The sequence below is a fragment of the Oryctolagus cuniculus genome, chromosome 11, assembly GCF_051225735.1.
Source record: "Oryctolagus cuniculus isolate XC-2025 breed Fujian yellow rabbit chromosome 11, ASM5122573v1, whole genome shotgun sequence".
NCBI lineage: Eukaryota > Metazoa > Chordata > Mammalia > Lagomorpha > Leporidae > Oryctolagus > Oryctolagus cuniculus.
The window spans coordinates 119282723-119305623 of record NC_142877.1 but is presented as its reverse complement, the minus strand read 5'-3'; the positions used below and the strand labels follow the sequence as shown (position 1 = coordinate 119305623).

At 59.2% G+C, this 22901-nt stretch overlaps 1 protein-coding gene across 5 annotated transcripts in view; it reads left to right on the top strand.

Annotated features, from left to right (window-relative positions):
- EFCAB6 (EF-hand calcium binding domain 6) overlaps nt 1-22901 on the top strand; it is a 231497-nt gene that overhangs the window by 63852 nt on the left and 144744 nt on the right. For all 5 annotated transcript variants that reach the window (XM_089307706.1, XM_070053016.2, XM_070053015.2 and 2 more), the window contains exons 7-9: nt 6337-6473; nt 10197-10309; nt 21608-21732. In XM_089307706.1, coding sequence (XP_089163832.1) covers nt 6337-6473; nt 10197-10309; nt 21608-21732 — 375 coding nt within the window. The remainder of the gene's footprint in view (nt 1-6336; nt 6474-10196; nt 10310-21607; nt 21733-22901) is intronic.

Below are 22901 nucleotides of genomic sequence, written 5' to 3'. Positions count from 1 at the left end.
CATCCACCCGCCATCCATCAATCATCCCTCCACCACCCACCCATCCACCCGCCATCCATCAATCATCCCTCCACCACCCACCCATCCACCCGCCATCCATCAATCACCCCTCCATCACCCACCCATCCACCCGCCATCCATCAATCACCCCTCCATCACCCACCCATCCACCCGCCATCCATCAATCACCCCTCCATCACCCACCCATCCACCCGCCATCCATCAATCACCCCTCCATCAACCACCCATCCACCCGCCATCCATCAATCACCCCTCCATCACCCACCCATCCACCCGCCATCCATCAATCACCCCTCCATCACCCACCCATCCACCCGCCATCCATCAATCATCCCTCCATCACCCACCCATCCACCCACCATCCATCAATCATCCCTCCATCCATTGTCCCTCAGTCATCCACCCACCTACCTGCCTACCCACCATCCCTCCATCATCTCCATCTGTCCATCCCTCCATCATCCCTCCATCACCCGCCATCCATCTATCATCCCTCCATCCATCCCTCATCCCTACCCACCACCCACCCACCCATCCCTGCGTCCATCTTCCCATCCACTCAACAGTTATTCATGGATTCTGGCCCTGGACTCGTGCCTGTTCAAGACCATACTTCCTCTCCAGGCTTCTGTTGGCTGGGGTTGGGCAGTGGGGGCCATGGCAGGAAGTGGAGGTGGGACTGAGGCTGGCCCGCGAGGTGCAGTTCACCCACCTCCTTTCCCGGACGTGCCCGTGGGTATTTGGAACTGTCCCAAGCCGTGGTCCTGCTAGCAGTGTTCATTGCTGCAGCACTGACTGGGTGAGTTCCGCCTGCGAGGCACCTGCACTTCTGAGCCCTGGCATCCTACAGTCCCGTTTCCATTCCCATTTCACGGAGAAGGAGGCACAGGCTGGAGTCAGGTCGGCTTTCCAAGGTTACCTGAATAACACGGGCAGATGTGCAGCAGGAGCCCGCAGGCTCCCGTTGGAGCCCGTGACTGGTCTCTGCACCACGGTGCTGGGGCCCCCGGTGGAGGGGAAGGACGCAGAGCAGTGACTCGCCCCCCCCCCAAGATGGTCAGGTGCTGGTGCCAGCCTCGGGCACCCACCATGCCCGGGGGAGGCCAGCGTCTGCTGCTCATGGTAACAGTTATGAGTCTGCCCTGCATAAATTCATCTCAATCTCTCTCTGAATAATTCAATTTAAATTACGTCCTATTGCTTTGCAAAGCCTCCTCCCCTTGCATTACTGCCATGTGGCCTAGTGCCCCATTTCTTTCCTGCGGGTGTTCGGGGACGAGTCCCGGTTGGTGGAGCCACGCCTGAGACCCCTAGAGCCTTCTGTCCCTGTCCCCACACCTCCCCTGGACCACGCAGGTCTCCCGTCTGCTCTGAGGCCTGGAGTGTCTAAGGAATGGCGAGGGTCAGATACTGCCTTGCTGGGACGGAGTCTGTGCCCGGGGGGTGGCGAGGCGGTTGGGGCTGCAGCCCTGGGGAGAGCCTGCTTCCCGGCATCTGCCCCTGCGATTCGTGGCGGTCTGGTGGGGGTGTAGATGGCGGTCCTGACTACCTATTGTTTTGCTTTCCTTTGAAAACCCTCAGAGGAGCCGCTCCTGTCTCGTGTTTACTTGGGGCCTCCCTGGATCACCTCCACTCACCCGGTTGCAAGGGTGGAGCTGGGGGTGGGGCAGGGCATGGGTAAATATCTTCGTCTTTCAGGGCCAGGTGGTCCAGCCCAGCTTGGAGGGAAGCAGGCCTGGACCATATGTGTAAGTGAGCAGGCAGAACCATGTTCCAGTAGAATCTATTTATGGGTTCTGAAATTTGAAATTCGCATAGCCTTCACATGTCATGGAATACAGTTCTCCATTCGATTTTTTTCCAGAAATTTAAAAACGTGCAAACCGTTCTCAGCTTGCAGGCGTGTAAGGCGGGCGGCGGCGGGGGTCTGCCGAGGGAGGCCTTCCTCGGGCACACGTCTCAGGCAGCGGTGAGGGCAAGGCCACCCTCTTGTCCCGAGCAGCACGACGGGGGGACAGGCCCTCCTCCTCCTCCGTTTGTTGACTGCACCGCTGCCCCCTGGGTGGGATTGAAGAGGCTGACATTTTTGTCCCCGGATGCACTCGTCATTAGATTCTGTTTTCGACAGTCTCTCTGTAGCACCCTGTGTTTGCGCCCGATCTGTCCAGGGCCTGCTTCATGGCGCTTGCGACCGACAGTGGGCAGAGACAGACGTCGTAGGGTGGTGGGGGTGTTGATGCCAAGGTTGGTGAAGCAGGGATCAGACAGGGACAGTGCGCTCTGGCCCTGTGAGCGGTGGCACGTGGCCACTCCACGCTGCTCTCCCCGCACGGGCTGCCTCGTCCTTCCTCATGCCCGGGCACTGTCTTGACCCTCACACTTCTGGTCTCCTCGCTGCCCGGCTCCCCAGCTGCCCCAGCAGAGTGAGGCAAGAGTGGAGGTCTGGCCACGGGGCATGGACGAAGAGGTCCTGATGTGCCCATGGATTCTGACCACCAGCGCGGCTGGGGCCCGGGGACAGCGGTGGTGGCCGGGGGGTGGGGGTGGGGCAGCGTGGGCGCTGTTGCTGGGAGCCCATAGCTGTTTGATTCCTCTTCGCGTTTTGTCTTCTCTCCTGCTCCTCATGGGACAGGACCCTAATGAGCTGGTCCTGTGGGAGACGGGCCTGGGGCGCCGGCTCTGCAGAGCCGGAGAGGTGGCTTCGGGGTTCAGGACGGCATCGCCTGGCGCCTTCCGTTGTGCAGTGGTGCCTGGCCCGGGCGCAAAACTGCAGCAGCTCCACCTCTGGACAAAGCAGCGGGGCCGCAGGTGGACGCGCAGGGCCGGGCCTCACCCCTGTCCGCTCTGCTTGGTGTTCCCGCTTTGGGATCTCGCGGCCGTGTTAGCCGACATCCCCCAGCTGCCCCGAGTTGTGGGTGTGTGTGGAAGTCCACGCGGGGCTTTGCCTGTAGCTGACATCCCGCCGGCGTCTGTGCAGTGATGGGTCGCGGCCGTGTTCCTGCAGTGTCATCACTGTCACACTCGGGACTGCGCCAGAGCCTGGGGCCCGGCGTCTGAGGGGTTGGTGGTGTCCTGGCTTCCGCAGGGTGTGGCCTTCTCCCAGGTTGGGGGAAGAAGACAGATCCATTTGCTCATCGTCCTGGCCTGCTCTCGGGAGCTGCTGTGTGTGTGTGGTGAGGAGTGTTACGCAGGAGGAGCGTGAGGGGTGGAGGTGGGCATCCTGATTTCTCCAGGTGGCTGGGGGCGGTCTTTCTGATGAGGTGATGTCTGGCTGAAGACCTGAAGGCAGTGAGATAGCAAGTCAAGGCTGTTCCCCGGGACAGCAGGTGCAAAGGGGCCCTGGGAGCAGCAGCAGCGTCTGGGGGGGCCCGGTGAGGTGGGGGAAGAGCCCGGCCAGCGCCGTGGGGCTTGGCGGCTCGTGGGGCAGGAGCCAGGGTGGCGCTGTGCTGTGGGGACCCTGCAGGACCTGGGTCTGTGGGCTTTGGGAGCTAGGAGCAAGCTGGAGAGGTGGGAGGTGCCGGGGCCTGACTGCAGCTCAGCACACAGATGCCGTTGATAGTAGCAAGCAGGGAGCTGGAGCTGGCAGCGCCGGGAGACAGGCAGAGTGCTGCACCAGGGCCAACGACCCCCGCGCTGAGGCGGCGGGTCCCCGGAGATGCACCTAGCAGGGACCAGGCCTGGGCTTCCTGGACGCAGCACCGGCAGAGAGACCCCGCCTGTGTGCTCGGTGCCCCCTCGGCCGGGCTAGGAGAGACCCCGCCTGTGTGCTCGGTGCCCCCCCGGCCGGGCTAGGAGAGGCCCCGCCTGTGTGCTCGGTGCCCCCCCGGCCGGGCTAGGAGAGGCCCCGCCTGTCTGCTCGGTGCCCCCTCAGCCGGGCTAGGAGAGGCCCCGCCTGTGTGCTCGGTGCCCCCTCGGCTGGGCTAGGAGAGGCCCCGCCTGTGTGCTCGGTGCCCCCTCGGCTGGGCTAGGAGAGGCCCCGCCTGTCTGCTCGGTGCCCCCTCAGCAAGGCTAGGAGAGGCCCCGCCTGTGTGCTCGGTGCCCCCTCGGCCGGGCTAGGAGAGACCCCCGCCTGTCTGCTCGGTGCCCCCTCAGCAAGGCTAGGAGAGACCCCCGCCTGTCTGCCCAGTGCCCCCTCAGCCGGGCTAGGAGAGGCCCCGCCTGTCTGCTCGGTGCCCCCTCGGCCGGGCTAGGAGAGACCCCGCCTGTCTGCCCAGTGCCCCCTCGGCCGGGTAGCAGAGGCCCCGCCTGTCTGCTGGGTGCCCCCCCGGCCGGGCTAGGAGAGGCCCCGCCTGTCTGCCCAGTGCCCCCTCAGCCAGGCTAGGAGAGACCCCCGCCTGTCTGCCCAGTGCCCCCTCAGCCGGGCTAGGAGAGGCCCCGCTTGTCTGCTCGGTGCCCCCTCAGCCGGGCTAGGAGAGGCCCCGCCTGTCTGCTGGGTGCCCCCTCAGCTGGGCTAGGAGAGACCCCGCCTGTCTGCTGGGTGCCCCCTCGGCCGGGTAGCAGAGGCCCCGCCTGTCTGCTGGGTGCCCCCCCGGCCGGGCTAGGAGAGGCCCCGCCTGTGTGCTCGGTGCCCCCTCGGCCGGGTAGCAGAGGCCCCGCCTGTCTGCTGGGTGCCCCCTCGGCCGGGCTAGGAGAGGCCCCGCCTGTGTGCTCGGTGCCCCCTCGGCCGGGTAGCAGAGGCAGCCTCCCCGAGGGGGCCGCAGGGGGCTTCCCGGGGTCAGGCCGGGTTCAGTGAGCGGGAGGCAGCCGTGGGGACGTTTGCAGAGAATGACGAGCGGGGAGCGGAGCTGTGCATCCGCTGGTTCTCCCGCGCCCTTCCGCAGGGTCCACGGCGCCCTCGGAGCCCGGCTGCTCAGACAGCCACAGCGCCCGCACCGCCCCTCCACCCTCTGCCCTTGTGGGGGGTGTGGGGGAGGGGTGCAGGCCCTCGTCACCCACGAGGACACACACTCTCAGTGCTGACACAAGCAGGGCGTGCCGGGTGGTGACGGGTTCATTCAAAAGGTGAGAATGAACACACACGTGTAAACAGGCGTGGCCCTGCAGAGAGACACCCACCTGCCCGGGGTGAGGGGGGCCCGGTCTGCAGCCGAGGGGAACGGGAGAGCCCTCCCCGTCGTGGGTCCTTTCTGTGAGGCAGGGGTGGCACCTCTCCAGGCGTGAAGCCTCCTGGGAATTAGGTGCCCCTTCACAAGTTCCACATGGAACACGTGGCGTCTTCCTCAGGTCCCGGATGCGCAGGTGCACCCTGGGAAAGAGGGCGTTTTGAGTGACAAGTAGGGTAGAATTACAGGTACGTAGCGTCACATGGGATGAGACTGACTTCCCAGTGGCAGTCCTGAACCAACTTGCTGCCTACCGGCCCACAGGAGCAGGTGCGCCGTTCCTCCTCCAAGGGGCAGGGAGGCCCCGGCGCCCCTCCTGGCTCAGACGCGTCCTGCGGGGAGCCCGCTGGGTCCCCGGCCAAACGTGCTGTCTTCTGGGAAGGCCCGGCGCCCTTCTGTGCCGCGCTGGGTGCCTTGGCCCACCGCCCGCTCTCGGTGATGGTGTCTGTCCTGCCTTCTTACCTCTGCCGCAGGCGAGTGTGGGGACGGCAGAGTTTGCAGCCAGCGCCGTGCCCGTCTTGTCGGTGATGGGTAACTCAGGGCTCCTCGCGGAGCCTCTGTCTGCTTACAGAGAAAGGCGGAAATGCCGCGTTCCTCCCGCTTCGTGTGGCTGTGTGGTTGGTCCTGGGAGCCCCCGTGGCCCCACCCCCACCCAGGCAGGCAGCCGAGGGCGGGCGGTGGCCCTGTGCTCTGGGCGTCTCCCGGGGCCCATCCTGAGGCCTTGCGTTTGCTGAATTTGGGGAAGAGCGCCATACAACTTTCCTTGTGACAGCTTTGAAAAAACTCAGAGGGGTAAGGCTGGAGCATGCTGGTTCCCAGCTCCTGGTAAAAATAGTTTGCATACGGCTCTGAGGAAAGTCCAGCCCCAGACTGTGTTTAAAACCATCAGTTAGCAAAAAACATTGTCCGCGTCGCCGGAAGGGAGTGGCCGAGGAGCTGCATGCTTTACATCAGAAAAAGGGTTTGTTTGTTTGTTTGTTTTTTTGACTTCTAAGACCATTTACCGGAAAATTGCCTTGAAAACATTCAATAAATGCGAAGCGTCCCTTTCTCCATAGACATGTCATTTTGTAATGCCTACCACTGTGAGCCTTTGGAAACATTTTATCTTACGAGAGGCATTACGCAGTGTTCCGTGTGTCTTCTTTTTATTGCCATCTTGGTCCTTAACACCAGATCTTTTGACTTTTCCTAAACGACTTTTGAACCGTAGGTGTTCAGAAACATCAAAGCTGTCATCAAAGCCTTTCGGCTCATTGATGTGAACCGCACTGGACTGGTGCAGCCCCAGGAGCTGCGCCGGGTGCTGGAGGCCTTCTGTCTGAACATGTCCGACGGGGAGTACGCCAAGTAAGTGCGTGCCGGCGGGAGCGCGCGGCTGCAGAGGCCTCCGAGACCGGGCCTCCCTGCTTAGCTTAGGAGAGGCCCGGGTGGGCGCGCCTTTCCCTGTTCCCGAAGCTCTCCACGGATCCCTCGGGGGCGGGGTGGTTGGGCCTGCGGATCCGAGCTCTGCCACCCGTGGGCTCTCAGAGGCGTCTCCAGCTCACGGCAGCTTTGCCCTGAGAGCCTGGGGCTGGGAGGAGAAGGAACAGCCTGCAGGTTCATCCGCTGACCCCCGGCTGCCCTGGGCTCTGCTGCCTCAGGGTGTGGTGTGGGGTGGGGTGGGGCCACCACCGTGCGGTCATGACCACGGTGCAGTGGGCTTGGGAAGCTGTGCGTTGACTTGGCAGCCTCATGTTTGGCCTTGATGGCCACGTGAGTTATGAGGGCCACCCCTGGCCAGCCCGGCGCGTGAGCAGGTTCCGCCCTTCTACCCAGAGCCCGGGAGTCCCCCCGGGTGAGGGTGGGGGCGTTGTGCAGGGAGACCTGGCGTGCTTTGGAACAGCTGCTCCTCCCTTTTCCTCCTCATGACCCACCTCAGAGCAGAAGCACGTACTAGGTGCTTTAATTTTTACATCTTCTCCAACTGGGAAGGTGTCCAGAGCAAGATCCAAACCAACAGATGAAGTCATTCTGTGTGCGATTGGAGCAGAGTCCGCGCTCTTACGAAGCAGGCGGTGGGAGCGCAAGGCAGCGCGGCTCCGCGGGCTCCAGCCCAGTCGGCCGATAAAGTTAGTGCTGCCGTCTCCTGAGTATGGAACAATAAAGAACTCCACGATTTTTATTTGAGATTTTTTCCCCCTAAGCCTCAGAAACAATTCCGTTTTCATAAGGCTCAAGACGGCAGACATAATAGAGTTGCTTGTCCAAAAACCCGGCCGGTGAAAAGCCGCCGCCCCTTCAGTGCGCCGTGCCTGGCGCGTGCCGCAGCTTCCGGAGGCGCAGCAGGAGCCTGGCCCTGGCCGCTTGAGCAGGAGGCACAGCGCCTCGCGGAGCCTCGGCTTCACCTGGCAGCTTCCCGGCCCACAGCCACGTTTGGCGCGTGGGGTGGGAGGAACGGCCAGGCTGTGGGGGTGGAGGCCGCTCGGCCGCCCCTCATTCCCAGGCTTCCCCGAGACTCGGTTTTCTCTTAAATGGGGACCGAGGACCCCCTGCCCCTACCCCACGGGGCCGGGTGAAGATCATGGAGTGTGCGTAGCGTGCCCGGCGCGGTGCACCTGCCAGCGCCCGGTGCTCACGGCGCCCTCGCCCGCCTGTCGTCCCGCAGGTCCCATGGTCGCCCTTTGCTCTTTAGGAAGTCGTCCTTTTGGGTTGCAGGATGCTCGCGGCCCTTGTAAGACCAGAGGCCAGCGACAGCGTTGCTGCCGTGTTGTTCTGGCTCTCATAGAGCTTTGTCCTTTCCTATCTCACGCCAGCCTCCCAGGCCCTACAGGCCAGCATGCTTGAACCCAGGTGGACACGCACACTCAGTCAGACACACACAGTGTACACCAGTCCGCTGAAGGCCCAGCACCAGGCGGCTGTGCTGGCGGGGCCAGGGGGCTGGATGGAGTTAGCCCCTTCTCCCCGGGTCAGGATTCCTGAGGGCACCCACTTGCCCACTGGTCCCTGCAGGCTGCGAGTCCCCCTGCCCAGAGGCCAGGCCCTTGGGTCAGTGGCCCTGGTGGTCACAGGGGCAGTTCTGTGTCCCAGCCTTCCTTCCTGTGCACGCCTTGGGAGATGCTGCCCTCTCGTGCAACAGGGAGGCTTTCGAGATCCGGTCTGTAGGAAGCAGGCCCGTGGGAGTCTGGCCTTGATGGCCGTGTGCAGGTGCAGTGAGTAGGGTTGGGCGGGGCGGACCGCAGGTCAGATCTCCCCAGGAGCGAATGCTGGGCTACGGGACGCTGGATTTTCGCAGGAAAGGGAATGCTGGCGATGGCCCCTGCCCGTGTCCAGCAGGCCAGCTCGTGCTCTGTGCCCGTGGACTCCCAGCGTGGCACCGTAGGCGCTGCCCTCTCCACCTCACCTCCTTGCTGTCCAGGCTGCAGGATGAGGGATGGAGCTGTGTGTGGCTGCGGCGCTCACATCTGGCGGCCCGCACACCCCAGATGATTTTCCCTCTTAGAACAATAGGCAAGACTCATCACAGTGGAAAAAGGTATGCGCGGAAATGAATACACGACACTCCTCTTTGTTAAACTTGGAAAACAGAAAAATAACAAATACTTCAGGTAATAATTACTCAATTTTTTAGAAAGCAGCATGAAATTGGATAATTATAGAAACCAACGCATATGGAGATAACATAACCAAACATTTAAAAAACTGTCAATTTTTAAGAAATGTAATAACATAGAAATTATCTAGAAAACCATTTATCAACTGGCAGATTTGAACAAAAGAAAAGCCATTGTAAAAAAAATCCAAATATCTTATTTATCTTAACTTGCAGAGAAGAGTATCCCCGCACATTTTGGGAACAGGCAGCAGCTTAAGTGCTGTGAACATTTCTGGTTGTGCGCACGAGCCAGCGAGCGTGTGCAGAGCCCTGCCCCTGCTCCGGGCCGCGCGCCGTTCCGAAACCCGCCCCCCCCCCCCCCCCCCCGCCTCAGTTCCTCCTAGAGAGACACTGTGCTCTCCCCCACCCAGCCCTCCTGCTCCCTGGTTCTGGGAATTCTGTGCTAACTGGCTCTTGGCCCAGATCCGTGTCCCTCCCACAATTCATGCAAAGCAAGACGTGCATGTGCTCAGCTGAGAGGCGGCCTCGCCCCTGCCCTCCAGCCAGAGAGGGGCCGAGCTTCTTCCTGGTGTTTTCGCCTCCTTCTGGCCATTGCACGTCCATCTGTAGAGCAAGGGACAACCTCCTTAGAGACATCTGCATTTTTTTTTTTTTTTTTTTTTTTTTTTTTAGGCAGAGTGGACAGTGAGAGAGAGAGAGACAGAGAGAAAGGTCTTCCTTTGCCATTGGTTCACCCTCCAGTGGCCGCCGCGGCCGGTGCACCATGCTGATCCGAAGCCAGGAGCCAGGTGCTTCTCCTGGTCTCCCATGTGGGTGCAGAGCCCAAGCACCTGGGCCATCCTCCACTGCACTCCCTGGCCACAGCAGAGAGCTGGCCTGGAAGAGGGGCAACCGGGACAGAATCCGGCGCCCCAACCGGGACTAGAACCTGGTGTGCCGGCGCCGCTAGGCGGAGGATTAGCCAAGTGAGCTGCGGCGCCGGCCGACATCTGCATTTTAATCCATTAATTACTTGAAAGGCAGAGTGACATAGAAAGAGCTTCCATCTGGGGTCACTCCCCAAATACCTGCAACAGCCAGGGCTGGGCCAGGGCAAGGCCGGGAGCCCAGCATTCCGCCCAGTCCCCCACGTGGGTGGCAGAGACCGCAGCATTGAACCATCACGTGCTGTCTCCCGGGCGCTGGCAAGTGGAGTTGGGCGGAGAGCCGGGATGAGAACCTGGGCGCGCCCGGGTGAGACACGGGAGTCACAGCGGCGCCTTCGCTGCTGACAGCGCCTGCCCGCCTGCCCCGCTCTCTGCGCTTAAAACCCTCAGACGTCGCATATCCTGGGTGTGTTTTGGAATTCCAGAGGGAGCTGGAGCCGGACGGGAAAATCAGCGGCCACCCCCGTGGGGAGGACACCCTGGCGACAATGCGTTTCACTGTCGGCTCCTCGGTCCTAATTCATTTTCTGAAAGACGGCTGGGTTTCAGGTTCTCCAGACACTACGGCCTCGATAGAGACGCCCCCGTGGACTACAGCGGCTTTCTGAAGAACCTCAGCATCAACAGTGACCTGAACCTGAGATACATAATGCAGAATCCAGGTGAGTGGGACGGGGGGACACGTGGAGTCAGGTGAGTGTGGGACGGGGCGGGGACAGGGCGGAGTCAGGTGAGTGTGGGATGGGGCGGGGACAGGGCGGAGTCAGGTGAGTGTGGGACGGGGGGACACGTGGAGTGAGGTGAGTGTGGGACGGGGCGGGGACACGGTGGAGTCAGGTGAGTGGGACAGGGCGGGGACACGGCGGAGTGAGGTGAGTGTGGGACAGGGCGGGGACATGGAGTCAGGTGAGTGTGGGACAGGGCGGGGACATGGTGGAATGAGGTGAGTGGGACAGGGGGGACACGGTGGAGTCAGGTGAGTGTGGGACAGGGCGGGGACACGGAGTCAGGTGAGTGTGGGACAGGGCGGGGACACGGTGATTCCTCTCACGCGGTTCCCGAGGAGATATTGCAGATACAGGGAGTGCTTTGTCTGCGTGAAAGCCGAGGATGGCGTCGTTGCGAGAGTGACATGACGCCTAAGAGCAGAGAAAGGCTTGATCACAGCATGTGCACGTGTGTCGCCAGGGACAGTCATTTCCACGAAGAGGTGACAGTAACATAGAAAGTAAATGTGGGCTGTCAGTACGTGACTGCAGAAGTACACGCTCACAAGTTGTCTTTTAAAAAGTATCTATTACTTGAAAGGCAGAATGACAGAGAGAGAGAGAGAGAGAGAGAGAGAGAGAGAGAGAGAGAGAGAAAGAGGAAGTCAGGAAGTCAGGAAGTCTTCCATCTGCTGGTTCACTCCCAGCATGTCCACAGCAGCCAGATCTGGCCAGGCCAACACCAGGAGGCAGGAGCTCCTTCCAGACCCGACCCGGGCACTTCTGCGTGGGCTGTGGGCGTCCGTCCCAGACCCGACCCGGGCACTTCTGCGTGGGCTGTGGGCATCCGTCCCAGACCCGACCCGGGCACTTCTGCGTGGGCTGTGGGCGTCCGTCCCAGACCCGACCCGGGCATTTCTGTGTGGGACGTGTGTGTCCGCCCCAGCCAGTGGCTTCACCTGCCGAGCCTCTGTGCCTGCTCCATTCACGGGTGACCACTCAGTGTCCTGGGCCTGAGAATCGCTCTTCTCTCTGCCGCTTCTGCGTCTTTAAAGTGTTTTGACTAATGAACACATATTCCTTTTAATGATGGGGAAAACTCTTGGTATAAAACAGCGAATGATTGAATAATTTATAGTTTGTTCAGTCAGGGTCATGTAGGCACATGAAGGGTCTTCAAAAATGCATGGAGAATGGGTGTTTAAAAACAACTATGGATTTAAAGTTTTTGGCATCAAAATAAGGTTACCTTTAAAAATTCTGATTCCCACAAACTTTCTTACGCGCCCTGGGTGGCCTTGGCAAGGAAGGGGACTCCGCGTCGTTGGCCTTCACTCCAGTCTCGTCCACCTGCTGGGGAGACGGGGGCAGGGCCACGGGTCCATGAAGGCGACCGTGTGACTAACATCAGAGGCTCGGTCTTCCCGCCCCGCGGCCAACGGCCTGCTCAGTGGTTTCTCACCTCGGGCTTCGCGGCTTGGGCCTGGGTCGTTTGGAAGCGGCGGTCACTGTGTGGTTCCAGCTTAACTCAGGACAGCAAATGCTTGTGCGCTCGGCTCCACCTGGCGAGCTGCAGATGCCTGGCTTGGAGGCTGAGGCCTGGGGTCACCGACGAAGGTCCTTTAGAGCAGGCCCCAGGACTCTGCCTTTCCAAGTCTGCCGTGGCTGACGCCGAGCTCCGCGTAGCCCGAGGTGCCTCCTGCCACGCCCTGGGCAGCCTGCCCACGAGCTAGCCCCGAAGTGAGCTTGCCCACTACCCAGAAGTTAGCAGCCCACTACCCAGAAGTTAGCAGCATCAGCGGTACTGCAGCACCTTTCCAGAAAGCCCGTGTGTGGCGAGGGGAGACGGAGCTGGGCGACCCCATCCACGGGCTGCAGGTCCCCATCAGAGCCCCTGGGCTGCTCCCCAGTCTGCTGGGGTGGGCTGACCCCCATCCACGGGCTGCAGGTCCCCATCAGAGCCCCCTGGGCTGCTCCCCAGCCTGCTGGGGCTGGGGTACGTGTGATGTCCCCTGTCAGAGCCCCTGGACTGCTCCCCGGCCTGCTGGGACTGGGGTACATGTGATGTCCCCTGTCAGAGCCCCCTGGGCTGCTCCCCGGCCTGCTGGGGTGGGCTGACCCCCATCCATGGGCTGCAGGTCCCCATCAGAGCCCCCTGGGCTGCTCCCCAGCCTGCTGGGGTTGGGGTACATGTGATGTCCCCGTCAGAGCCCCCTGGGCTGCTCCCCAGCCTGCGGGGGCCAGGCTGACCCCCATCCACGGGCTGCAGGTCCCCATCAGAGCCCCCTGGGCTTTCCCCGGCCTGCTGGGGTTGGGGTACATGTGATGTCCCCTGTCAGAGCCCCCTGGGCTGCTCCCTGGCCTGCTGGGGTTGGGGTATATGTGATGTCCCCATCAGAGCCCCCTGGGCTGTCCCCGGCCGCTGGGGCTGGGGTACATGTGATGTCCCCGTCAGAGCCCCCTGGGCTGTCCCCGGCCGCTGGGCTTGGCTGCACATGGAGGCTGCGGCCTGCCTAGCTCTGCCCTTGTTGGTGACTGGCTGGCTCTCTCCTCGAGAATGACTTGCCCTGAGCAGCAGCAGGGCTGGGCTGGGCCTTGGTGCTGTGCCCCCGCGTCGTTCCAGAACACAGTGTGTTTTCAGTCTGCACGGTGAATGCTGCTGCTTTTCAGGATTATTCAAGTAAAATGATCTCGCTTACGATCATCCTCCGTTCCCTGCATTTTCACCAGCGGGCTCCAGATGACACTTGCGTGGCTCATCTCTGTCCCCATCCCTGTCACATCCTCGGACACTCTGCTCCGTGTCTTTTCCCTCTGCGTGCGCAGTGATTGTCTTGGACCCCTCGCCATCCCCGTGGCGCGGTCGTCACCAGGCTCTGTTCTCCAGTTTACTTCTTGGCTCCACCGTGGTGGTCCCGGGTCTGTGTGGCTCCACCATGGTCTGCTGTGGCTCCACCGTGGTGTTCCTGGCTCTGCTGTGGCTCCACCGTGATGTTCCCGGGTCTGCCGTGGCTCCACCATGGTCTGCCATGGCTCCACCATGGTGGTCCCGGGTCTGTGTGGCTTCACCGTGGTGTTCCCGGGTCTGCGTGGCTCCACCGTGGTGTTCCCGGGTCTGCCGTGGCTCCACCGTGGTGTTCCCGGGTCTGCGTGGCTCCACTGTGGTGTTCCTGGCTCTGCCGTGGCTCCACCGTGGTGTTCCCAGGTCTGTGTGGCTCCACCGTGGTGTTCCCAGCTCTGCCGTGGCTCCACCGTGGTGTTCCTGGCTCTGCTGTGGCTCCACCGTGGTGGTCCCGGCTCTGCCATGGCTCCACCATGATGGTCCCGGGTCTGGCTCCACCGTGGTGGTCCTGGGTCTGCTGTGGCTCCACCGTGGTGGTCCCGGGTCTGCTGTGGCTCTACCATGGTGTTCCAGGTCTGTGTGGCTCCACCGTGGTCTGCCGTGGCTCCACCGTGGTGGTCCTGGCCTGCCGTGGCTCCACCGTGGTGGTCCTGGGTCTGCCACCTTGTTCATTTCACTTGGGTGCCTTGCCGTCATTCTCTCTATGTTGAGTTTGTGGGGTTGCTAGGGTTCTGTGGAGCAGGCTCCTCACTGGTGTTTGTCTCCTCACGTGGTCTCACGTCCTGTCCGCTGCGTTACCTTCTTACCTGTCTGTCTTTCCTGCATGTTTCTTGTGCACTTTGCGTGTTTTGGCGAATGGAGCGCGTTCTGGCCACTTCGCTTGCCCCGGCGGCTCTCACGGTTAGACCTCTCAGCCCAGTGCCTGTGCCTGCCCCTGGGCTGCTGAGACAGGGCTCCAGGCTCCGGCTCACCTGGGACTCCTGCCCCGTTCCGCTGCCGTCTGTTGCACGGTGATCACGTGGTGGACTGCTGTCGCCTCGCGTTCTGAGAGTCCCTGTCTGCTCACCAGGCGTGTTTTCCTTTACTGCCTCAGACACTGTCATGTACGTTTTAAAATATGTTATTACTTCGATATATTGTTTTTTAGTTTTAAAGGGCAACTTTTTAAAAAAACATTTTGTCAAATTCCCTTCAAACATAGACATTATATACATACACATCCATACTACTTAAGAATTTTAAATGATTTAAGTTTTTCTTTTTTAACAAAGATTTGCATATTTATTTGAAAGGTAGAGTTACAGAGAGGGAGAGAGATCTTCCATCTGCTGGTTCACTCCCCAATTGGCCACAATGGCCAGGCCTGGGCCAGGCCAAAGCTGGGAGCCAGGGGCTTCCTCCGGGTCTCCCACAGGGCAGTAGTGGTCCAAGCACTTGGGCTATCTTCTGGTGCTTCCCCAGGCGCATTAATAGGGAGCTGGGTTGGAGGTGGAGCAGCCAGGACTTGCACTGGCGTCCTTATGGGATGCTGGCCTCGCAGGTGACTGTGTAACTTGTGGTACCACAGTTCCAGCCCCTGGCATTGTCATCTGCTGATTGCAAACCTAGGTCGTCTCTGGGTTTGGCCTTTCCTGATTTCCTTTTTGGGACCTGCCCTCAGGCAAAAAGCTGCAGCACCAGAACCTCCGGTTTCCCAAGCCTCGGCTCCAGGCCCCATCTGCCGCTGCTTTCCGTGGTCCCCCACCCCACCCCACCCCCGCCGCTGTCTGTGTCCCGCCCGCTACTGTCTGGGGGAGGGGCTCGCACACACCTGAGCTGAGCCTCCACAATTGGAAACAAAACCCTCTGACGCCCATCTTCTTTCTGAGTGCTTTATTTATTTTATTTTTGACAGGCAGAGTGGACAGTGAGAGAGACAGAGAGAAAGGTCTTCCTTTTCTGTTGGTTCACCCTCCAATGGCCGCCGCGGCCGGCACACCACGCTGATCCGAAGGCAGGAGCCAGGTGCTTCTCCTGGTTCTGAGTGCTTTAATTTATGCTGATCGGGGTTTTTGCCTTTTTTTTTTTTTTGAAAATTTTTCCTTTTCTCCTTTTGCTGATTTGATTAGTTATTGCAAGAAACTAAGTTCTGTGATACAATTCTTTTTTTTTTTTTAAGATTTTTATTTTATTTATTTGACAGGCAGAGTTAGAGAGGAGAGAGGGGAGAAGAGAGAGAGAGAGGTAGAGAGAGAGAGAGAGGTCTTCCATCCGCTGGATCACTCCCCAATTGGCAGCAATGGCTGGAGCTGTGCCAATCTGAAGCCAGGAGCCAGGAGCTTCTTCCAGGTCTCCCCCGTGGGTGCAGGGGCCCAAGGACTTGGGTCATCTTCCACTACTTTCCCAGGCCACAGCAGAGAGCTGGATCAGAAGAGGAGCAGCTGGACCTCAAACCGGCGCCCATATGGGATGCGGCACTGCAGGCGGCGGCTTTACTGTCTGTGCCACAGCGCCGGCCCAGGAGAGCGTCCTTGTGGAATGCACTTCGCCTGCCACCCTGGCCCCGCGGGCTCGCGCTTCCTCCTTGGGCGCAGTCCGGTGACTCCTTCTGTCCGTTTCTCTCTCTGAGCCCCCACTTTTCCATGACCTGAAACCACGAGTGACGTGGGTGAAGTTTGCTGCTCTGTTTCCACGTTTTGGAAAAACGCGTTAGACAGGAGCCCATTTCCAGGAGCTGTCTGTAGCGCTGGGGCTTTTCTTCTTTTCTTTTTTTAAAGGATATTTATGTGTTTTAATTTCTTTATTTTTATTTTTTAATTTTTTGACAGAGTGGACAGTGAGAGAGAGACAGAGAGAAAGGTCTTCCTTTGCCGTTGGTTCACCCTCCAATGGCTTCCGCGGCCGGCGCACTGCGCTGATCCGAAGGCAGGAGCCAGGTACTTCTCCTGGTCTCCCATGGGGTGCAGGGCCCAAGCACCTGGGCCATCCTCCACTGCACTCCCGGGCCACAGCAGAGAGCTGGCCTGGAAGAGGGGCAACCGGGACAGAATCCGGCGCCCTGACCAGGACTGGAACCCGGTGTGCTGGCGACGCAGGTGGAAGATTAGCCTAGTGAGCCGCGGCGCCGGCTAATTTATTTATTAACATAAAGAGAACAGGTCTCATGTATTTCATAGGTACAGTTCTAAGAAAGTAACCATATTTCCCTCTCCTCTCTCTCTCAATCCCCCTCTTTTTTAAATTTTTACAAAGACATAATTTTAATCCACTCTATAATCACAAGCTTAATTCAGCACTAACCACAACGTTCAGCAAGTAAACACCAGGCAGACCACAGCTCCACAGGCGCGTAAGCAAGGCCTGAAAACAACAGTCGTGTTTATGTGAAGTCAGAGAGAGAAGAGAGACAGAGGTCTGCCGTCCACTGCCTGCGTGGTCGCAATGGCCAGGCCCGAGTCTGAGCCAGAGCACACACACACAGAGCACACAACACAGAGCACACAGCACACACATGCACACACACAGAGCACACACACACAGCACACACAGAGCACACAACACAGAGCACACACACAGCACACACAGAGCACACAGCACACACAGCGCACACACACAGCACACACACAGCACACACAGCGCACACACAGAGCACACACACACAGAGCACACACACAGAGCACACAGAGCACACAGCACACACAGAGCACACACACAGAGCACACAGCACACACAGAGCACACACACAGCACACAGCACACACACAGCGCACACACAGAGCACACACACACACAGAGCACACAGCACACACAGAGCACACACACACAGAGCACACAGCACACGCAGAGCACACACACAGAGCACACACACAGAGCACACACACAGAGCACACACACACAGAGCACACAGCACACACAGAGTACACACACAGAGAGCACACACACACAGAGCACAGAGCACACACAGAGCACACACACAGCACACACATAGAGCACACACACAGAGTGCACACACACAGAGCACACACACAGCACACACACAGAGCACACAGCACACACAGAGCACACACACAGCACACACATAGAGCACACACACAGAGCACACACACAGAGCACACACAGAGCACACACACAGAGCACACACACAGCACACACAGAGCACACACACAGAGCACACGCAGGGAAGCCCGTCTGTGTGCTGTCTAAACACACGCCTGGGGCCGCAGGCTCAGGGGCGGCCCGTGTGTGCTCCCCGGCTGCTGGCAGCACCCAGCTGTGACACATCCGGCAACTCCGCGCCCACCACGCTCACACCAGGAGTCACTCCCAAGCCTCCACGGGAAGTCCTGCCGCGATTTCCCCACGATTTCTTCTGCAGGAGCCTCGAGGTTCAAAACGGGGGAGAGAAGCCAAGCCGCGGGCCTTCCCCAGGTGCAGCCGCGGGGCGCCCCTCCCCAGCACCGCACCCCCCCAGCACAACACCCCTCCCCAGCACCGCACCCCCCCAGCACCGCACCCCCTCCAGCACCACACCCCCTCACCAGCACTGCACCCCCCCAGCACCACACCCCTCCCCAGCACCCCTCCCCAGCACCCAGAGACACCGCCTGGGACACAGCCAGGGGAAACACCACCAGAAGTGCGCTCCACATCTAGGAAAGCCAGAGGTGACACCCGCCACCAACACAAGAACCAGAGACTCCGCACGGCAGTGAGAACCCAGCCCAGCCTACGAGGCCGGCGCGGTGACACAGCAGGCACAGCCGCCGCCCGCAGCACCAGTTCGGGTCCCAGCTGCTCCACTCACGATCCAGCTCCCTAAGGCATCTGGGAGAGCAGCAGAGGATGCCCGAGCGCCTGGACCCCAGCACCTGCAGGACGCTCTGGCTGCGTTTAGACAGCACACAGACGGGCTTCCCTGCGTGTGCTCTGTGTGTGCTCTGTGTGCGCTCTGTGTGTGCGCTGTGTGTGTGCTGTGTGCTCTGTGTGTGTGTGTGCTCTGTGTGCTGTGTGTGTGTGTGCTCTATGTGTGTGTGCTCTGTGTGTGCTGTGTGCTGTGTGCTCTGTGTGTGTGTGTGCTCTGTGTGTGCTCTGTGTGCTGTGTGTGTGTGCTGTGTGTGTGTGCTGTGTGTGTGTGCTCTGTGTGTGCTCTGTGTGCTCTGTGTGTGTGCTCTGTGTGTGTGTGCTGTGTGTGTGCTCTGTGTGTGTGTGCTCTGTGTGCTGTGTGTGTGTGCTCTGTGTGTGTGCTCTGTGTGCTGTGTGTGTGTGCTCTGTGTGTGTGCTCTGTGTGTGTGCTCTGTGTGCTCTGTGTGTGTGTGTGCTCTGTGTGTGCTCTGTGTGCTGTGTGTGTGTGCTGTGTGTGTGTGCTGTGTGTGTGTGCTCTGTGTGTGCTCTGTGTGCTGTGTGTGTGCTCTGTGTGTGTGTGCTCTGTGTGTGTGCTCTGTGTGCTGTGTGTGTGTGCTCTGTGTGTGTGCTCTGTGTGCTGTGTGTGTGTGCTCTGTGTGTGTGCTCTGTGTGTGTGCTCTGTGTGCTCTGTGTGTGTGTGCTCTGTGTGCTGTGTGTGTGTGCTCTGTGTGTGTGCTGTGTGTGCTCTGTGTGTGTGTGCTCTGTGTGTGCTCTGTGTGCTGTGTGTGTGCTCTCTCTGTTGTGTGTGCTCTCTCTGTTGTGTGTGCTCTGTGTGTGTGCTGTGTGTGTGCTCTCTGTGTGTGTGCTCTGTGTGTGTGTGTGCTCTGTGTGTGTGCTATGTGTGTATATGTGTGTGTGTGCTGTGTGTGTGCTCTGTGTGTGTGCTCTGTGTGTGTGCTCTGTGTGTGTGTGCTGTGTGTGTGCTCTCTGTGTGTGCTCTGTGTGTGTGTGTGCTCTGTGTGTGTATGTGTGTGTGTGCTCTGTGTGTGTGTGGCTGTCGGGGGCTGTTCTGACAGAGGAGTGGGAAGAGGAAGAAGCCTGCGAATGCCGGGCTGGAGACCCTGGCTGTGCCCGAGCAGGGCAGAGCCCGTGAGACTCAGGCCGTGGACCCTCCCACCCGGGTCTGGAGGGCAGCTGGGCCAGGAGGGAGCTGGGGGGGCTTTGTTTCCTTGGCTTTCGCGGTAGAAGGCGGCACCACGATGACTGGCGGCTCACTCGCTGCCGCAGTGGCGTGTGCCTGCTTGGGCTGGAGCTCCCTGCAGACGTTTCAGGAAATAAATCTGGGAAACCTTCTGTGATTCTTGCAGTTGACTTTGAGAAAGAGAACGATCCTACTTGTATTTACTTTATTCTCTTATTGTAAAGGTAACATGTTCTTTTTTGGTACAACCAGAAAGCACGAAACTGCCGGTCCCTCGTAACCCTGTCACTTGGATCCCACCACGGCGTGCTTTCTGGTTCTCACCCTCCCAGACTTTTTTCTGATGCATACGCGGATAGGAAGATATAAAAATCCGTGTTCAAATGGAAATGCAGTCACGAAACAATAGATAGCGGGGGGAGTCTGCGCCCATTAACTTAGGCAGGCGCGTTGTGTTTAGTGCCCGTGCTGCGCAGACTTGGCGAGCCGTTAATCTATAAACCCATCTGCTATTAATGGGCATTTAGGTTGTTTCCATTTTCTCCTCTTGTAAACAGTGCAGAAGATGTCTCCATCCATATGCATTTGTTGAGTGTAAAGTTCCAGAGAAGCCTAAGGATGTTCTGCCAGATTTTTTTTTTTAAACATCTACTTATTTATTTGAAAGAGTTAGAGAGAGGGAGTGACATAGAGAGCTTAGATTCCTTGGTTCTCTCCCCAGAGGCTAGACGGGCCAAGGCTGGGCCAGGCCGGAGCCAGGAGCCAGGAGCTCCATCCAGGTCTCCCACGTGGGCACCAGGGGTCCTAGCACTGGGCCGTCTGCTGCTGCTTTTCTAGGCCTTTAGCAGAGAGCTGGACCAGAAGCAGAGCAGCTGAGACACAAACTGGTGCCCACGTGGGATGCTGGCGTCGCGGGCGGAGGCTTATCCCACTGTGCCACTGTGCCAGTGCCAGACTGTTTTTTTATGCATAAGTGCAGCTGGGGGCCGGCACGGTGGCGTAGCTGGTAAAGCCACAGCCTGCAGAGCTGGCATCCCATATAGACGCCGGTTTGAGTCCTGGCTGCTCCACTTCTGATCCAGCTCCCTGCTAACATGCCTGGGAAAGCAGTGGAGGATGGACCAAGTGCTTGGGCCCCTGCACCCACGTGGGAGACCCAGGGGAAGCTCCTGGCTCCTGCCTTCAGATCAGTGCAGCTCTGGCCATTGTGGCCACCTGGAGAGTGAACCAGCAGATGGAAGACCTCTCTCCCCCCTCCGCCTCTGCCTCTGCCTCTCTGTAACTCTGCCTTTCAAATAAATGAATAAATCTTAAAAAAAATGAAGACGTGCAGCTGGTTCTGGTCCTGCCCCTTGTCCCTCCCTTGCCTATTTGACAAGTGGAAAAAAATGTGAACTTGTTTTTCTGACTTTTGAAGTCGCCAGTGAGTTTGGGCAGTTTTTCGTATGTTTATTAGATTCTGTTTGAGTTCACTCCAGTGAGCTTCCTGCCTGTAGCGGCACTCTGCAACCCTGGTGAATATAAGCTTCCAATTGATTCTTTTTTAAAGATTTATTTATTTATTTGAAAATCAGGGTTACACAGAGAGAGGAGCAGCAGCAGCAGCAGCAGCAGAGAGAGAGAGAGAGAGAGAGAGAGAGAGAGAGAGAGAGACAGAGATCCTCCATCCGCTGGTTCACTCCCCAGTTGGTCATAATGGCTGGAGCCATGCAGATCCAAAGCCAGGAGCCAGGAGCTTCCTCCAGGCCTCCCACGTGGGTGCAAGGGCCCAAGGACTTGGGTCATCTTCCACTGCTTTCCCAGGCCACAGCAGAGAAGAAGAAGCTGGGCCCTAAACCGGCACTCGTATGGGACGCCGGCGCTGCAGGAGGTGGCTTTACCCACTTTGCCACAGCGCCGGCCCCCAGCCCCCAGCCCCCTATTGATTCTAACGGGTTACTCCCGTGTTACTAAAATTGACCTGTATTTCTTAGGTGTGTTAATAGTAGATTTTCTCCACTTGCTTTTCTTTGACTAATACTTGTATGTTTTTTAGCCAAATAAAAATCAGATATTCACATTGTCAGGCCTGCCGACATCTCCGCGACGCCTGGCCGCGTTGTCTTCCTCGGAACGGACTTCTCAGTGCAGAGTCTGTGCCATGGAAGAGTCGCCCCATCGTCGCCCGCTGCCTTCACGGCTGCGTGTTCCACCCTCCCCGGGACTCACCCTAGCGCGGGAGCAGGCAGGGGGCTGACTGTCTCCTAAGAGGCTCATCCGGGGATTTCAGGGGAAGTCAAGCAGCGTCATGTCCTCGCGGGCCTTAATTTTCTCCAGACAAGCGAGGGTTAAAGGAAGCACCCGCAAAGGTGGCTGTGGCGCTGGTGGGCTCATTCCGCTCTGTTTTCCAGAGCTCGCAGGGGTGGAGCAGCCGACCAAGGACCCCCCGGCGGAGCACCGGCGCGGCTCGGCACCCACCGAGGCCGACTGGAGTGACTGCTCCTTAGAGGATATCGAGAGGACCTTCTGCCAAGAGGTGAGGCCGTCCCCGAAGCCAGGCGGCGTAAGGGAGGCGCACACAACCCGGCGCGGGGGAGGCCCCGGGGGCCCTGCCCAGCTCTCCTTACCCAGACACCACCTCGCCTCCTGGCGGTAGCCTCGGTGCCGGGAGGCTGGTGCTTCTGCGTCCCTTGTGTGGGCCACACGCTGGCTCTGGTGGCGGCACAGCAGACTTCCCTCGCGACGTGATGCAGCTTCACCGGGCGGCGTGGCCTGTCCTGTCTCGTGGGCCGGGAGGCTGGTTAGTCATGCCTGCTCTCCCTGCGTCTGGAGGTACATGTGTTGCAATACTGGTCTTCCCTGTCGCGTGTGAAGTGTTTTACAAAGGAATTCAGACATTGTGGCGCTACTGCACTGGATACACAAGTTGATTTAGTGAGAATGGTGGAGAATTGACCAGTCTTTGTATATAAATCAAGCATTTTAAACAAAGATTTCTTCATTTGAAAGGCAGAGTTACCGAGAGAGAGGAGGAGAAATAGAGAAATCTCCACCGGCTGGTTCACTCCCTGTAACGGCGAGGGCTGGGCCACTGCGAAGCCGGGAGCCTGGATCTTCTGGGGGCGCACGCACTCGGGCCGGCTCCCACTGCTCTCCCAGGCGCATTAGCAGGGAGCTGGATTGGAAGTGGGGCAGCTGGGCCTGGACCCGCTCTGCCTGTGTGGAGGCTTGTCTCGCCACGGCGGAGTGAATTCTGTACGCCTCAACTATCACATTTAAAAACAATATGGTGGTAGGCCGGTGCCGCGGCTCACTAGGCTAATCCTCCACCTAGCGGCGCCAGCACACCGAGTTCTAGTCCCAGTCGGGGCGCTGGATTCTGTCGCGGTTGCCCCTCTTCCAGGCCAGCTCTCTGCTGTGGCCCGGGAGGGCAGTGGAGGATGGCCCAGGTGCTTGGGCCCTGCACCCCATAGGAGACCAGGAGAAGCACCTGGCTCCTGCCATCGGATCAGCACGGTGCGCCTGTCGCAGCGCACTGGCCACGGTGGCCATTGGATGGTGAACCAACGGCAAAGGAAGACCTTTCTCTCTGTCTCTCTCTCTCTCTCACTGTCCACTCTGCCTGTCAAAAAAAACCAAAAAAACAAAAAAAAAATATGGCAGACTATTTCTAATCTTGGGGTTGAAAAGGTCTTTTAAGCATGA